Here is an 18,500-nt window from a genome sequence, read left to right as displayed (position 1 = left end):
AGGACCTTGGGGGGTGCTGAGGGGATGTGTGTTGATGACTCCTCAGGTAGGAATTGGGAGCGTGGATGCAGAATGCTTTGCAGTGAGACAAGATTTAGAAACTGTGGATTCCAGCCTGGTTTGCAAAACTTGCTAGCTCGGTGGCTTAGACCCAGCACTAATTCTCAGTGTTACTGTAAAGAAAATGAGATTCCATAGGACATCTCTTCTGCTCATCTTCTGGAATCCCAGAAGAAGTCAAAGGTGGACCATTATAACCCATGGAATCAGTGTATTTGAAGGAAACAGACATTAAATAATTGTTTTAAAATTCAATATTTTAAGACCATGCAGCCATTGGCCAGAATGAGATAAGCTGATAACAGAAATGAGCGGTGCATGCCCAGGAGAGGCGGGCTAGGCCAGGCAGATGTGCATTCTGGGGGGTCCTTGTCATTGTTGTGCAGAGACACGTACACAGAACTGAGACCCACTCTCCTGTTGGAATGGGAGGCAGGGGCACATTCTGTGGGACAGAAGGATGGCCAGGTGTGAGTTCTAGTTGCTGGCACTTGGTCCCTGTCTGTTGGTGGGAACTGCCCTGACTCACAGCCTCTTACTGCAGGCTTGTCCCCAGCACTGAGGCTGGCGAGCCATGTACCCTGAGGCTGCTCTCCAAGATGGCCAAGGAGCCCTGTCTGTCCCTGATGACCTCCCGCTCTCCAAACTCTCTCCTGCCCCTCTGCCCTGAATATTCCCCCTGGTTCATGTCTCATGTCCCCCCTCAGAGGGCCTCCCTGAGCAGCCTGTGAAAACCAGCTCTGGCACCAGGGAGCCTTTGGGTTAAATGGAAAGAGATGTCTTGCTAGGGCTTGGGTGACATGAGTGTGTGCACTTTTGACAAAGCTTGTTAAGTGGTACATTTGACATTCGCATTTTGCTGTATGTCAATCTACTCCAATAAACGGGCCATCAACAAACATTCATTACTAGAAAGTTGAGGAGCTGCCTAAAGTGTCTCCGCAGGTAAAAGCTCTGTTATATGTGGGCAGGTCCTCCCTTTCCTGCTCTCTCCATGCCTGGGCATTCCTCAGGCTCATTAGTTTTACCTTCAGCCCGTGTCCTTATGACATTCCCCCTGCCCATCCTCGTCTAGGTCAGCAGCATCTCTCGCCTGGTGGTTCACTTCCTCTCCTGCCCACCCACAGCCTCCACGCAGCAACAAAATGATCTTTAGAAACTGTATAAAGTGGATCAGCCACTGTGTGAGGCTTTCCCCTGGCTTTCCATTGTCTGTCTGCTGAAATCACAGGTGTCCTTGTAGTTTCTGAAACCTGCCCCCATATCCTGGCTCCCTCTCTACTTCCTCTCCAGACCAGCCCTGCCCACTTCCATTCTTTCTCTGGACCTCCCCAAGTCTCTCACCTCCTGTCCTTTGCACTGTTGGTCCCCCTTCCTCAGAACCCTCTTCCCCAAGTGCTCCATGTGGTTAGGTCTTTCTCTTCCTTCAGGCCTTCCCTGACCACCAGATGGAAACGGTCCCTCCTTCTCGGATCTGCTGTTCCATAACCCTCATTCTTCTTAAGCTTACGCTTGCCCTTGCTATGATTATCCTTTGCCAATCTTTGACCATCTGCCTCGCCGCAGGGGCTTGTTCATGCAGGCAGGGCCTGGTGTGTCTGGGCAGGAGAGGAGGTAGCTAGCTTCTCCCTCTGCTCCTCTCTCCTTTCACAGAATCCCTTGGCACTGTGGTTCTCCCCTCTCTCACCCGTCTCTGTCCCTTTAGGCCTGTGCCCACCGGTGGAAGAACATCTACTATGAAACGGACCACATCCTGCCTCACGGCTTCTGCTACATCATCCCATCCAACCTCCAGGCCCAAGGCAGGACGCTGATCCCTTGCTACGAAGGTGAGTATGTGTGGGAGTGATTCTCCCTCATGCCCCTGCCCATGTCCTGCCTTAAATCCTGCTCCCTTCTTCCCAACCCCCTCCCCCAAGCATCTCTCCCAGCCTCCCACAGGCTATTGAGAGGGCACACTCTTTGTCCACAGATGGCCTCTAGCACAGAGGCTCTGTCCAGGGGTACAAAAGGGTAGCAGTCCTAGGCTCTTCCCTGTTCTGCCCATCTCTGCCAGAGCCCACAGTACTTACTTTATGAACCTCAGGCACCCAAATTCACCAACCCTCAGGCAAGTGTTCAAATAGTCCCTCTGGTGTCCTGGCACTGCCAGAGCTTGTGGCACCTTGGGAAACTGTCTCTAGGCTTCATTTTCCTCATCTGAAAGGTGAAAGTAGGCCCAGATGACTTCTACTGCCTCAGGTAGTGCCAGAAGCTCCTAGCTGCCCCGGGGACAAGTGTCCTGAGACAGGGTGCAGAACAGACCCAGGACTCACAAAGCTACACGGTGGCAAGAGTGTAACACCTCCACCCATCAGGTCATCTCCTGACAGCTGAGGTCTGGCTTTCCTTCTGTGATCCTGGAACTCGGGTAGACTCCTGAGAGTCGAGTTTACCTTCCACAAGTTTTAAGAGTTCCTCATCAAGGGACACTTGGGGTCTTGTAAAGAAAGTATGTCTAGGGACTTGGGAAGCTGAGGCAGGAGGATAACAAAGTTGAGGCCAGTCTTAGCAACTTTGTGAGATGCTGTCTCAAAATAAGTTCTGAGAGTGTGTCTCAGCGGTACCCCTGGGTTTAATTTCTAGTACTGAAAAATACCACCTGTTCTTTCAAGTGTCTGCATAGAAGAACCTCAAATGCCTGGGCACTGGGGACAATCAAGTCAATCACTATGTAGTCTAGTGGAATTTTGGTTTGGGGGGATTCAGAGACGGCTGTCCTTTCCTTCGGTGTGTTCGCCTGTCCTCTAAGGTTCTTATCCTAGTTCAGTGAACTGGAATCTGCTCCCTCTCTAAGTGCTGGGCTGTTTATTTTTTAATTCATTCCCTCCTAATCGATTTGTTTGGACACACACACAATTTTTCATCCACGCTGCCTTGGGCTTCCCTGGGATTTCCCAGGTTTCACGTTTGTGGAATCAAAAGTGGTCTCTGAGAAACAATGTCGGGACACTGCAGTTTCCTGTCTCATGGAGGACCCTCTGGGGACTTGGGTGGCTGGCCCGAGCAAGGTTCTTTGTGATGTGGCCCCCAGAGAAGAACCAGCAGTGTCCTTGTAGGGGACAAACCCCTCCTCTGTGCAGATGAACCATTTTTATGTACTTTTCCTCAGTGTGAGCATTTGTTGGACTCTGGCTGGGCCATCTTGAGCTCTAGCCCTCTGCACTTCTGTAACACTCTAGTCGAAGGAAAACTTTCATCTTAAAAATAGATGAAATTAACAACAACCATGTCAAGAGGGTGCATAGTTTGAGATAATGTGTCAGGATTGTTGTGACCACCCAGCTTGTTCCTCCTCCTCCTTCCAGGAAGAAAACGGAAAGGCCTCTGGAACAACTAGTTGGGTAGCTCATCGGGCTGGGGAAAAGAATCCACAGAGGCAATGGAGGTGGTGATTACTGAGCCCAATCTACTCATGCAGTAGGACTAAAAATGACGTGTCGTGAAAGGGGACCCATTGCTGTCCCCAGTGGTTCCTCTACATGCCACATAAGCACCGGAAAGCAAAAGGACATCAGCCCCTTGCAGGGGGTGCTGGGATCGAATGTCCATGTAAACCTGCGTCCACCGTGGCTCATGCTTCTTATTTACTTAGCAGCCATGGGACCAGCCAGAGGCAGGTTTAGTTGGGGGACTGTTCACATTCTCTTTTGTCGTAACCCCCCTGAAAAAAAAATTTTTCACTTGGGTTTGATTACAAGTTGTTGATTTTTAGAAGTTATTTTAGAGGTAATTCTAGAGGATACCATGTGGGGGTGAGATAGTGAGAAAGAGAAGGGAAGGCAACTTGTGAAGAAGGTTCCAACCAGCAAGTCGCCACCACTGGTAACTGGGGTGCAGTCTCTAGGTGGGGGATGCTGGGGCTAGTGCGGAACAGACACTTCAAGTCACCCTCTCTGGGGTCTTCATCCGCCCGCACCCTGTCCTGCCATGAGTACAGGTTAGGAAAGTACCCAGGCATGGAGATGGGGGTAGTGGCAGTTGGCTATTAGGCTGTATCACGCGCACATGGTAAGGAGAGGGCACAGGGTGGGCCACTCAGAGGCTGGCTTCTCTGTCCCTATTTTCCTGTTAGAGGTGAGGGAGCCGAGACTCAAAGTCCAAGTCAATTGCCTGTGGTCCTCGGGCAATTAGGAAATGGTAGGGTTGGCTTTTGAATTCTGCATCTGTCTGACTCGGCAAACCATTTTGTGCCCCAGTAGTTAGAGACAATTTGTTAGTTTGGGAGTTTTTTAGTTAAACTGAAAACTAAAAGCCAATATAGTCAACAAACATATGAAAAAATGTTCATCTCTAGCTATTAGAGAAATGCAACATCAAAACTAAGATTTCATTGCATTCTAGTCAGAATGGCAATCATCAAGAATACAGGCAATAATAAATGTTGGCAAGGATGTGTTGAAAAAGGCACACTATATATTGCTGGTGGGACTGCAAATTGGTGCAACCACTGTGGAAAGCAGTTTGGAGATTTCCTCAAAAAACTCTGAATGGAACCACCTTTTGACCCAGCTATCCTACTCCTTGGTATATACCCAAAGGACTTAAAATTGGCATTCTACAGTGATGCAGCCATTTCAATGTTTAGCTATTGTGAATTGAGCTGCTATAAACTATGGAACCAATTTAGGTGTCCTTTGATAGATAAATGGATAAAGAAAATGGGATATATATATATATATATATAAATAAAACCACATATATATACACCATATAATATTTTTTTTTCAATGGAATATTACTTGGCTTTAAAGAAGAATGAAATTATGGCATTTGCTGGCAAATGAATAGAGTTGGAGAATATCATGCTTAGCGAAATAAGCCAATCCCAAAAACCCAAAGGCTAGATGTTTTCTCCGATATGTTGGTGCTAATTCACAATGGGGGGGCACTAGGGAAGAATAGTTACCTTATATTAGGTAAAGGGGAGTAAAGGGAAGGGAGGGGCTATGGGGATAGAAAGGATAGTAGAATGAAAGACATTATTACCTATGTACGTACATGACTGCATGACCAATGTGATTCTACCACATGTACAATCAGAAAAATGAGCTATGTATATCAAAGTGCATAAATGCATTGTACTATAACAAATATCTAAAACAAAAATTTCCAGATGGAAAAAGAAAGCCAGTCCACAACCCTCACAAAACAAAAGATGATTGAATTTTCTCAAATCATGAGGTTAGAGGAGTGTGACCATTTTGCATGTCACTACTCCCCATTGAGGCTTTGCCAGTTTTCCCCTTCCTCTGCTGGGGGCTATGATGGGATGCTTGGCAGGAATGTGGGTGCCCATGTAAGCTGAGGCAGGTAGCTGCAAGTCTAGGGGGCAGGTTCAGTTTGGGGTGGCTGCATGTGCCCCTTGTGCACATCAGTGCATGGGCTCCAGACAGTGTGTTTCCACCCACCCATCTCAGCACTTCCGACCATGTGCTGTGTCCCACGTAGCTTGCTGGTCTTAGTAGAATCATGTGGAGCAGACCTGAACTGAACCTGCAGCCAGAGCCCATGTATAGTGAGAAATCGATGTTTGTTATGGTCATGGAGCCTTCATGCTTGTTATGCAGTGGTAGCTGACTGATACAGGACTCAGGAGTCTAGATCACTCATGCTATGCAGCTGTGGAATGAGCCCAAGTCTATTTGCTTTGATGGTTCTTTGACTTCATGGCAGCCAACTGGAGCCAGTGAACAAATGAGCAATATTTTGCCCCCATCCATTCCTGTTTGTTCATGGCACACGCATTTCCATATCCTATGGCCTAGGCAACAGTGAGGGGTAGGGAATGTTGGGGTATACGAGCAACCCCTTAGAAACAGGACTGAAAAGAAAACTCCTGTGTTCTTGGCCTTATAAAAGGAGGGGATGGCAGATGCTCAGATTTCTCTAGAGGACCGTGCTGGCAGGGTGGGGTGGGTGGCAGGCTCCCCTTAGAGAGCTCTCGCCTGGGCTCTGTTGGCTTTGGAGATTTCCACTTCCCTGTTTTGTGGTCTAAACTAAACCTCCTTTGGCTCTTAAAGCAACCATTATCTTCTCTGAATGTGGAAAATCTCAGTGACGCCAGCTCTCTGTTCTAGGTGGGGATCACATTGTGGTTAAGTACAACGGAAGTATTAGTTTGACATTCCCTCTCAGATGTCACCTAGGCCAACCTCCTGTCTGCCCTGAGGTTCAGAAACTTGCCCAAGCCCGGGTTTTTTCTCTTGTATTATTCACATGCCATACTCACGTGTGGATAGGCAAAGTGGCATGGTGTTCGGAAGACGGACTCGGGACCCAGAACACCAGAGTTCAAGTCCAGCTCTGCCACTTGCTCTCATTAATGGTGTGTCCTCAGATGAGTTATTAAGTTTCTCTGCTACCTCAAGGTCATGGAGAAGACCGAGTCAATTCCCGTGAGTTCTTAGAATAGCGCCTGGCTATATCTAAGTATACTAAATGCTCAGCGTGTATGCACTAATTCTACTGCTGTGTGCCTCTGAGATATGCGGAGCAAGAGATTGTTGAAGGGTGATTGACTTGTGTCCCAGGAACAGAGTCCACTTAATTTTAAGTTCCTGGAAAGCACTAGTCAAAACCCAAGTGACATAGTTCTGGCTCTTCAGAAGTCCCTTATCTACTTTAAAGACAAGTATCTGTTTGAAAGGGGGACAATTCCCTGCCCATGTGTGACTACTGGGTACCTCTTCCCAAAGGCTTCAGCTGCCTCCAAGTACAAGGTAGCAGAAAAGGTTATTTTCATTTACAATAGGAAAAAGGCGAATCTCTCTTAGAACCTGTGGCCTGTTGCAGGTGTGGAAGAGAGGGTGGTGGAAATCCACTGGTGGTCATGTCCATGGGCATGGGGCAGAGGGGACCGCTGCCTCCAGATGTACTTCCTATGCAGTGGTAGACAGACATGGGAGGGAGGGAGTGGCGGGGAGCTTGGTTGAAGTTAGCTTGTCCACATGGCCGCCTCTGTGGCTTGGACGAGTTCCTGGGTCCTGCAGTGCAGTGTACACTCTCAGGTCTCCATTGCTTTTTATCTCTCTTGGTTATGGTGAGGAGCTCATGAGAAAATGCTGGCCAAAGTGCTTAGGAAGTCCACTGATGTGTTCTGTAAATGTGGACTAACTGGGTTCTCTTTAGAAGGCTGGAGGGTAGGTTTGGTTGGGCAAACCCTCCCAAGTGTGGGAGCACCTTTCCAAAAACGACTCAAGCTTTTAAATTATTTTTGGGCCGTGCTAGAGATCGAACCAGGGCCTGACACACGCCAGGAAAGCCCTCTGCCACTGAGCCATGTGCCCAGCCCCAAGCTTTTGCACCGGTCTTTGGTTTGGTACAAGGATCTTTCTCTCGTGGCTTCTCAGGTGCTTCCTGTTTCTGGTTGGATGGGAGAGGCTACCAGAATATCCTGTCAGAACCAGGAAACGTGGAGGGAATGGGAAATAGAAATGAGTTGAGGACATAAAATAAACTCACGGTGCATGCCCTTCAGTAGAAGCTTAGTCTGCATTTACTGTGTGACACAAAAACTGCATGTCTACTCCCATATGTCATTTGGTTTCATGTGCGAGAAGATACTTTCAGTGGATGATGTGGGAAAAACTATCTGGAGCACTGTAAATGTCTAGGTACTGTTCCCCGGGCCAGGATATTTTAAGAATCCCCAAAGTTGGTGCATGTGATAAAATTAAGTACAGACATTTCTTTCATCCCTTCTCCTTTGAGCCCACTGGGGGCAGAGCTTGGCAGGAGTGAGACTGTAAACAGCTCATCTTTTTATTGTGACAGAAAAATCTCATGAGCATGGAATAGTTTGGGAGTAGCTTAGCTAAATTAACAAAAAGCGTTCAAGAGAAAACACTGATAAAGAAATGCAATTAGAGGCAATTATGGTACCATTGTATACTAGACCTAACTTGCAGCCTCTGACTTTACCATTCTGAGAATTTGAACCTCTATGTCCCTGTTTTCAGACTTGGTAAATTTGGGCAGGCTCCTTAAGCCTCAGTGTCTTCATCTATAAAATAGGGAGATTAATACCTACTGAAGACAGGAGGCTGAGGCAGGAGGGTACAAATCTGAGGCCAGCCTCAGCAACTTAGTAAGACCCTATTTTAAAATTTAAAAAAGGGCTGGGGATGGTAGCTCAGTGGTGGAGCACCCCTGGCTTCAATCTTCTGGGTTGTACATGTACATATACATAGGTATTTGAGGTATTTAAAATGTTTAGTAGTTTCGGGCTCCAGGTGTGTGCTCAATAAATGTGAATTTTGTAACTTCTAGGTGACAGAACATTCTTAAATACCTTTGATCATATTTGCAAGATTTATTTCTTTGGTAAACTCTCTTCCCCTCTTTTTATGCATGATCTAAGGTTTAGCTTATGCCTTGTTTAAATGTTCTCAAATCTGAAATTGCTGGGGTCTGAATTTATCAAATTTTGTTGTGTCTTTTGCCCCATTGACTCCAAAGATTTTTATATCGTGTTCTTTATTGTCGGAACAGCTGGATTTTTATTTCTAAGGCATATTTGCATTTCTCAAGACAGTGATCATTTCTAAGGAAGGAAATATATCACTTATTCAAAGTGGAATTTTTTTTCCCCTTTTAATGTTAAAGGCTGTGGCTCCACAGGGGGTAAAAATCAATCACGATCCATTTACAAATGAAAAGCAGTTCAGGTTCTGTTGTGTTTTTTATTTTGTTTTGGAGAAAACCATCAAAGGCTGAGTTGATCCATTTAAAAATCCAGAAATGAGCCCCATAAATTTTTATTAAATAAAGACCTCTGCATTTACATGGGATTTCATGATTTCCCAAGAGCTTTCATAAACATTATCTCATTTAAGCAAATATAGCATATTAAAAAAGGATACTGTTTTGCATTATGACCAGTTAAAGAGAAGGATCTGAGAGGGAAAGGGAGTGGCCCAAGGATAGCCAGGGCTGGAAAGAGGTCCCAGCATCTCTGGTAGTGGCTCAGAAACCCCATTAAGCTTTCCCTTTGGTACCAAGGACTTTTGTCTTGGGCAAAAATATGTTCTGTATTTCAAACGTGTCTCCATGCATTGTGTGAAATTAATTGCTTGACCTGCATCTTCTAGTATTGCCCCTGTGGATGGCCACATTTGGAGTCTCTTCCAAAACTCCCCGTGTAGTGCTGGGTGTCTTGGGGTTTGTGCTTTGAGAAACTAGCAGGTTCAGATTCACTTGACATCTATGGAGCAATGGCCAGGTCGCGTTCTTGGTGCTCAGCATCTTACTAGGTCATCACAACATTTTGGGGTATTCTTATTATTGTATTGTACAGGTGAGAAAATTGAGGGTCAGAGAGATTGGTGACGGTCATAGGATTATTAAACAGAGGTGGAGTTGGGGACTTAAGTCCAGAGTAGGAATCTGTGTTACCTGTTCTGTTGAGATATTGTTTTTTAATTTTTTCCATTTTTTTTCAGCCTTGGGGATTGAACCCAGGGGTGTTCTACCTCCTGAGCTACATCTTCAGTCCTTTTTATTTTTCAAGACAGGGTCTTATTATGTTGCCCAGTTGACCTTGAACTTGCAATCCTGCTGCCTCAGCTTTGAGCTCCTGGGATTATAGTCATCTGCCATCATACCTGGCGGGATGTTGGGATTCTTTGTGATGACTAGGTGCTGTGACCCATCACAGAGAAAAATCTATTTTTGTCAATCTTTTAAGTATTTAGTACATTATGCTGTGGACTATTTAAGCCATGTTTTAGTTCTTCTGTTTTAAACAATCCATGGGTAAGTCCTCCAGGTACAGGGTGGGAGGGGCAGGTGTTCCCCTTAGCCTGGTAAAATGTAGCTAGAGCTGATCTGCTCTATGTCCTGGGTCTCTCCTTACTCCAGTCATTTGTCCGTGTTTTAGTGCCAGTGAGTCTTTTAGCTTCTATTACACAATTGAATTCTACTTGGTTCTGAGCTGGGGTTCTCACTGAAATGTGACTGATCCCTGTCCAGGTCAGTTTCTATGACGGATAAAATGTGACATAGCGTATGCTAAGTTGAAAATACATTATTATGTGCCTGTAAGGTAGCTTGCTGATTATTCTGAATTAGGGAATTGACAAAATGGGGGTTGCTAGATTCTGGATGCAAGGAACTATTTAATAATTGTTAAAAAAAAAATTCTTTTGTCTTATTATTGTTTAAAAAAGCATATAAAAATTACCACTGTAACTATTTTAAAGCATGCAGTACTATGGCATTAAGTACATCCACGTTGTTCAACTTTCCCCACCATTCATTTCCACAACTTTCCTCTTTCCAAAGGAAGTACCCATGCAACACTCTCATCCTCCTCCCCACCAACCCCTGGCAACCACCATTCTTTCTGTCTGACCGTTCTAGGGACTGCATGTAAGTGGAGTCTCACCAATTTAGTCAGATTTTTTGCTGCTTTAACTAAAAGATCCAACCAGCACAATTGTATGTGAGGAAACGTTGATTTAGGGGTTCCTGGTTTCAGAGGCTGCAGTCTACATGTAGAAGGCCGGCTCTATTATTCAGAGATTGAGGTGAGGCAGAACATCATGGTAGAAGAGTGTGGCAGAGGGAAGCGGCTCACTTGATGATCAGAAAGCAGAGAGATTCTACTTACCAGATTAAAAAAAAAAAAAAATATATATATATATACACACACACCCCAAAGGCACACCCCCAATGAGCCCCCTCCTCCAGCCACACCCTACCTGCCTTCATTGACCACTCAGTTAATCCCCATGGGGAACAATTCACTGATGGGGTTCAGGCTTTCATGTTCTGATCATTTCTCCTGTCAACCCTCTTGGATTGTCTTGCCTATGAGCTTTTGGGGGACACTTCACATCCAAAGCATAACGCGCACAGCCTGTGCCCTTTTGTGACGGGCTTATTTCACTTAACGTGGTGTCCTCAGGAAATAGCCATGTTGTAGCAGGTGTCAGAATTTCCTTCCTTTTAAAGGTAGAATAGCATCGGTGTATACCATACTTCATTTATTTGTCTGGTGATGGACAATGCTTTTTTTTAAAAAAATCTTTTAAACAAAAATAACGAGACTGGGCCTGTTCTTATGCAGCGTGCCTGTGTGGCTGAGGTAGAGGGGAGGCCAGCAGCCCCTGCTCTTCAGTGCCGACTCTGAGACTAATGAGCTATGTAGCTTTAAATAAACCACTTGTTCTGAGCAATCACATACTGACGTAAAATGAATGGGTAAGGTTGGGATTATTAGATATTCTCTGAAGATTATTTCCCCTTTAAAAACCTCTTACTTAATTGTAAGTCTCTGGTTTGGTACAATTTGCATTTTAGTGCTCACTTTGTTTAATCATGAGCTATTTTGATAAATTCTTCTCCCTTCCTCTCTAACCTAGTTATTGAGATCATTTACTCCACCCCCCGCATTTGGACAGAGATGCCTCCTAATGGGTAGTTTTATCTACTCTTCATTTTTGGGGGGTGTATTTAAATGCCCTTTTTATTAGAGATCTGTCTAAATTGCTGTTTAATGATCAGTTGTTTAGATTTGCCTCTCCTTGGTGAAATTCAGAAATAATTTAATACAGAAGAGCTATTTTCTCCCTGGTATTTTCCTAGCTCGGCTAAGGAACCATGGAGAAATTATTTTAAAAATCAGTGTATTAAAAAGACTGGCTTTGAAAGATAAAACTTTCTCAAATATGTAATAGAAAGATAGTTTTGGAAAGCGTTATACTGTGCATATGTCGATCTTTCTGGGAGATTGACACATCCCAGAGTTTTAGGAAGGGTGCAGAAGTGACCACGCCCAATCACTGGCCGCCTTGAGTGAATTAAAATTCATGAGTGTTGACTCCATGCATTGAAGTTGCGGATTCTGAACATTTGGGAATCGGTAATTTTTTTTTCTTCTTTCTGAATTGCCTTCTGTTTAGGCAGGGTTTAATAAAACCAGCAGCTAACCCAAGGAAAATACCACCATTTTTGGAATGGAGGAGCCATCCGACTTAACAAATTGAAGCATGTGACACAGGCCAAGTAATTCAAACCCACGTGTGGCAGAGAGTTCTCCCATCGAATCCCAGGTCCTCCAAGATATTTCTCAGACCCCTGTTGGACTTCATCTTTTGCTTTACCAGGTTCAGTTTCTCCCAATTTAATAGGTTTGTGACAGCATCAGTTGCTGCTGTCACCATGCGGAGCCTGGTTTCTGCTCTGCTTTGAACTGGATAAATGCTTTGTTCATAGAGGGAGATAGCATTTTGCAGCCCTCTCTGCTGGGCCATCATGTTGGGGGGCGTGTGAAGGCTGAGTGGACATGCCCAGGAGCAGCCAGCTTCTGGCCCCATGGCCTTTGTGTTTGTGAAGGCAAAGTTCTTCCTGGGAACAGGAGATGGGAGGTCACTTGCCCTCTCTTGAATCCCTCCACCCTGCCGTTTCTGAACTTCTCAGTGGAGACGGGATGTCTGACTTGGCTTCTCCGGGTTGGTGTTGGGGGAAGCCCTTTGTTTCTCTACCCATCTTTATTCCCACACTCTCTAGTGTGTCTTGCTATCTCGGGTCTAGAGAAGAAGAATCAAATTGTTTTTGCTCTAATCAAGATTTTTAGGGCTAGGAAAAAGTTAGCATAACCTTATGTGACATTGTCCCTCGGTGTCTGAGGGAGACTGGTTTCAGGACCCCCTCGGATCCCAAACTCCTTGGATACTGGAGCCCCACATATAAAATGGAAGGGTGCTGGTAAGGGCTTCCCCTTGCAGTCTTCTAGCCTGGGCCAGGAGTGGGACACTCCCAGCTTCCAAGAAGACCGCGACCACCTCAGAAATGCCAGGTCCTGTTCCAGGACAGAAAACTCCAAGCACCGTGTGGGGAGGAGGCTGAGAAAGGTGTTGAGTGGTTTTTTTGCAGTTCTGTCACAAAGAGACCTCAAGACTATTGACTTAGAAAGATGCGAGATTTCCATGCGTTTGTCCGCTTTTTCTTTGTGGCAAAAATACCCAAGAACAACTTGGAGGAGGAAAATTTGACTTGAGCTCGTGGTTTCTGAGGTCTAGTCCATGGTCACCCGAGTGAGTCTGTTGCTCTGAGGAGGAACGTGACTGCAGGACAAGGAAGCTGCCCTGCTCCTGGTGGCCAGGAAGCAGGGGCGGGGCGGTGGGAAGGGGGTGCAGAGAACATGACCACTCCTCCAGCCACGCCCCCTCCTACAGTCACCACTCCATTCAAAGGAGGATGGACGGCTTAGGTCATGGCACTCCGAATCTCATCCTTGCCCCTCTGCGCATTCCTGCATTACCACAGGGGTTTTGGGGAACACCTCGTATCCAAACCACAACACCACACAGTTCCTATTCGTGCCACAGAAGGCTGAACTGGTGTGTCGGGCATGGTCGTTTTATTCAGCCCCTGGGGTCTGGATCTTTGTTTCATTTTGTAGGAGTTATAATGGGAGGTTGACCCCTGGAGTTAGGGGCACCGATGAGCTTTTTGCCAGACCTTCCAGGTTCATTTGTCTCGTTTGGGACATTTTGCTCTTTCTAGTCCTTGTGTAATTTGATGCAGGGTTTGTTTAATTCTTTGCACCCCTATCCGCAATCTTGGTGCAAGATTTTGCTGGGGGTAAGTGGGTTCCGTTGCTGGTTCGCTGCTCCCTGGCAGGGCTGGAAGTTTCCCTTAGCGTCGCAGGACAAGGTGGGAGGAGCTGACGGCACCCCCTTCTCATGGAAGAGGAGTCCCTCATTGACCTTCTGTTGTAATTCAGCAGTCGGTTAATGGCCACTTACTGGAAAATGTTACTAGGCTCTGCGGTGAGTGTTGTTAGAAACTGAATTACTCTGCCTCTTTCCCCAGGGCCCCTTCCCCGCTGCGCCTGGAGTAGACGCTTTGAGCTGCAGGAAGTGGCACTGTGTTGCAATCACGGCTTCATTGTTCTTTTGGATTATTTATTTTTGGGTTTCAAACATAATCATATTTTCATGGTACTAGATTTTAATGGCACTAGAGACTTGCCAAGACCCCCAGAAGGTCACTGGGTTATTTGCCGGGTGGCCCCAGCCTGAGGCTATCCAGCCATGTGGCACACGTGATTCATTTGAGTCGCTCTAAACCGCCCTCCTTGTCTTCACCCCTGAGATGACTTCCAACAGCCAGTCGCTGCTTATGATTTTGTGAAACTACTTTACAACATCTTTCCTAGGCCACAGATCTGAGAGAGAGGAGTTCACTAGCTAGGTGACCCTGACCATTCACCTAACCTTTCTGAGCCTTAGTATTTACCTGTTGACAAATAGGGAGATAGATTCCCAGGGATTGGGGGGGGGGGAAATCAATGAAATGATGCTAGTGGAGGCAATACCACAAAGCCTGGCATTACTAAACTCTCATTCAAAGTTTCTTTCTTGCCAATGTGAAAATAAAACGGGCAACGGAGTGTCCCCATTTGTTGGGTAGGGTGTTGGGACAAAAGAGATCATCCATGGGCTTTCTTTTGGTCTGGAGAGATCTGTCCCTCTTGCTTCCACACAAGAATACACGCGCCGTGCCTGCTACCTCTGACCTTGGGGGACAGCAAGGCCCCATTCTGGGACCTGTCCTGGTAGACCCCCTCTTTCTTAGCCCAGGGGTGGATGGCTTGCTTCTGGCTGGATGCTTGGGAGCATTCTGCCTCTAGCTGGACCAAGTGTTTTTGGGGAAAAGTTGGTCTCCTTCCAGGGGACTCCACACTAGGATGGCCACATGATTCCCATTTCTGGGTCACGTTTTCAGCTCCTCAGGACTCACTAGGGATCTTGAGCCTTTCTGAAGTCATTGAAATAATTGTCACCAGCCTCCCACTTAATGACTGTGGCTGCTGTTGCTGCGGCTGCTCTCTCCCCGACGTGAGCGAGCGGAGGAAGTCCTCTGAGGCCCTTGGCAGCCTTGCTACCTGATGGCACCGGAGCCTGGATTTTTGAGGTCTCGTGAGACTTTCCTTCTGCGCCCGAGTCTGGTCGGCATCCCTGGCCCAGCTCCCAGAGGCACTGGGGGAAGGGGCTGGGTCCACGCTCGATGGGCGCACACTGACACGTCCGGTCTGCTTCTCTTTCCTTCTCCCCCTCCAGAGTATAAGAAGAAGTATGGAGAGGAACATGGCTCCTGCCAGGCTGGGATAGCAGGCTTCTTCACTGAGGTGGGTGATTCTGCCTGGGGATGCCTCTCTTGGGTGTCCATTTCCTGGCTTTTTGTGATATTTTGTGACCTCCGGAGGGGAGTGCTGTAAGTGTCCCAGACACTCGAGCTGTGGCCGAGTCGATTCTGGTCCTTACGTCGGGGAGGGTTATTTAAGCCTGGTCAGGGGCCCTGGCTGGGCAGAGGCTGCTGTGGCCTGACTCACTCAAATTTCCAGACATGTCAGTTGGGTCCAGTTTTGGCCTCTGGAGGGACCTGATTAGAGGGATACAATGGCCAGGCATGGTGGTGTACGCCTGTAATCCCAGTGGCTTGGGTGGCTGAGGCAGGAGGATTAGGAGTTCAAGGCCAGCTTCAGCAACCTAGTGAAATCCTGTCTGTAAATAAAATGTAAAAAAGGCTGGGGATGTGGCTCAGAGGTGAAGCGTCCCTGAGACAGCATGCAGGCAGCTGGTGCCTAAGTGTACACTCGTCACCTCACAGTGTTCCTCTTGATGGAGGGACTCGACATACAACCCTAGACCTTTTCTCAACCTCTCAAGGACTCTACACTTGAATGTGCCCTTGACATCTGGCCTGTAGTTCATTCTTACTGTTTTCTTACTTGTTCTCATCTCCTGCAAGTTTGTTCTTTGCTGCTTCTCCTCGTTCCTTGGACATCTTTAGGACCGCTTGCCTTCTGCAAAGTTCCTTGCTAAGCTCTGGAAGTGGCACCGTTGTCTGTGTGGTCCCTTGCCTCACATAAAAAGTACTTCTGAAATCTTACTGTTTGAAGTTTCCAAATGTATCCCGGATGACAGCTTTTCTGTATCGCCACCGTGGTCAATACAGAAAAAGGTAGAAAGTCGATCAGCCCACGTGTCTGGAAGGGCCACTGCCCTCACCTGGCGATACACTGGCCCTGAGTTGGTTTCCTCTGTCCATTTTATTATAGTCATCGAATCAATGCACTTTAACCATTTTAAATGTGGGATCGGTGACATTTAGTGCATTTGCAGTGTCACACAACTGTCACCATCATCTATTTTTTAAACATTTTCTCCGTCCCAGGCCGTGCCTGGGCTTGGCTCTTGCAGTGTGTCTTCTGCACTCCAGCCTAAGGATTCTTTCAAAGTCAGACCTTTCATGTATACTTTCTGGCTTCTCATGACAGGGAAGATTAAACCCCCAACTTCACATCTTGGCCTAAGGGCTTGACTCTTTTGCCACCTGTCTCTCCCTTTGCTCTAGGACTACAGAGAGCTGAAAGAGGGCATGTGACATTGGGGGAGGAGTAAGGACCGACCCCACTGTCAGGTTTTCAAAGTTTTCTGCAGAGCGTTCCTTCTAAGTCAGGAGTGAAACTGGCCGTCTTGATCTTAGAAATGTCTGTTTTAATTCAGAGAAAATAGATGGAACCACCATTTGACCCAGCTATCCCTCTCCTTGGTCTATACCCAAAGGACTTAAAAACAGAATACTACAGGAACACGGCCACATCAATGTTTATAGCAGCACAATTCACAATATCTAAACTGTGGAGCCAAACTAGATGCCCTTCAGTGGATGAATGGATAAATAAAATGTGGCATATATACACAATGGAATTTTTACTCGGCAATAAAAGAATAAAATCATGGCATTTGAGGTAAATGGATTGTGTTAGAGAAGATAATGCTAAGTGAAGTTAGCCAATCCCAAAAAAACAAATGCTGAATGTTTTCTCTGACATAAGGAGGCTTGCTCATGGTGGGGTAGGGAGGGGGAGCATGGGAGGAATAGATGAACTCTGGATAGGGCAGAGGGGTGGAGGGGGAAAGGAAGGGGACAGGGGGTTAGCAAGGATGGTGGAATGTGATGGACATCATTATCCAAAGTACATGTATGAAGACACGAATTGGTGTCAACATACTTTATATACAACCAAAGATATGGAAAATTTGTGCTATATATATATATATATGTAATAAGAATTGTAGTGCATTCCACTGTCATTGATATTTTTAAATAAAAAGACAGTTGGCAATAGTGTGCAAACAGCAAAAATGAAAGGTAGAAAGTGGAATTTTTTAATCATCTTTTATTCAAACCAATAAATGGGAGGCACTTCCCTCTCAACCCCCAGTAATTCCTACTGTGTCCCTTCACGCAGGCGTTGGTTTTGTGACTGCTCCAGAGAATTCCGCGCTGGGCCTTGTGAATGGTACCACCAGTGTCCTAGCTGGTGAGGCCAAAAGCTTTGAAAATTCCCCTCTCACTGGGGTATCGGCAACCAGCACGTCCCACCCTTTTTGCCCTCAAAACTTATCGTGCAAACACACGTTTCTCTCCACATCCTCTGGCACCCCCCAAATCAGCTGTGATTGTTCTGCTCCTAGCCCACTGCAGAGCCTTCCTGTTGTCCTGCTTCCACCCTTCCCTCCTGACAGGCGAGTTTTAGGACCTTCTACGCACAAAAGTGTCACTGCTTCTTGCTCCGAACTGTCCAGTATCTTCCCATTCACTTATAATAAAATCCAGATGCCTCCCCTCATCCCGCATCCCAGGTCCGCCTGCTTTTCCAGCCTCCTCTATTCCTAGCCTCAGCTTACTGCCTTCAGCTGCAGTGAGAGAGATGCTGTACGAACAGGCCACAGTCTCACTGTGGCAGCTTGCTGGAGATTGGCGACCGGCTTTTTGTGCACAAGTGCATGCATAGAGGAGATGGGTAGGAGGGTCCAGCAGTACCCAGAATTTGATACATTCAGGAAAATTGCATTACAAAAGTGTTTACTAATTGACACTTTTCCCACTTCCATCACACCTGTCCCATCGTTCTCTTACCAATGTTAACAATTTTTGCCATTGGAAAAGGAAATCTCATTTTAATGTCCCATGAGCTGATTATTAGTATAATTTGTTATCTTTCTTAAACATTGGCCATTTGTATTTTTCTGTAAATTACTTGTAATTCTTAGTCCAGTGTTCTGATTTTGTTGTTCTTTGCTGATTTGTAGAAACTTGTTACATAGTTTCAACATTCTTGTTTATTGGGAAAAAAAATTTCTGAGCAGTCGTACTTTTTTCCCCCCTCTCTTTTTGGGGTACTGGGGATTGAAATCAGGGGCGCTTTACCACTGAGTCACATCCCAGCCCTATTTTGTATTTAGAGACAGGGTCTCACTGAGTTGCTTAGCACCTTGCTGTTGCTGAGGCTGGCTTTGAACTACTGATCCTCCTGCCTCAGCCTCCCAATCCACTGGGATTACAGGCATGCGCCACCGTGCCCAGCTCGGCTTCTTTTA

The 18,500-nt window shown here is 46.3% G+C and overlaps 1 protein-coding gene across 1 annotated transcript in view; it reads left to right on the top strand.

The window, feature by feature from the left end:
- The window catches only part of Itga9 (integrin subunit alpha 9), a 321,363-nt gene that overhangs the window by 24,954 nt on the left and 277,909 nt on the right, over positions 1 to 18,500 (top strand). The window contains exons 4-5 of the mRNA XM_005317430.4: positions 1,766 to 1,889; positions 15,171 to 15,238. Coding sequence (XP_005317487.2) covers positions 1,766 to 1,889; positions 15,171 to 15,238 — 192 coding nt within the window. The remainder of the gene's footprint in view (positions 1 to 1,765; positions 1,890 to 15,170; positions 15,239 to 18,500) is intronic.

This window comes from Ictidomys tridecemlineatus, chromosome 2 (assembly GCF_052094955.1).
Source record: "Ictidomys tridecemlineatus isolate mIctTri1 chromosome 2, mIctTri1.hap1, whole genome shotgun sequence".
NCBI classification, from domain to species: Eukaryota; Metazoa; Chordata; class Mammalia; order Rodentia; family Sciuridae; genus Ictidomys; species Ictidomys tridecemlineatus.
Note: the sequence above shows the minus strand (reverse complement) of the source record. Positions and strands in the feature narration are given on the sequence as shown.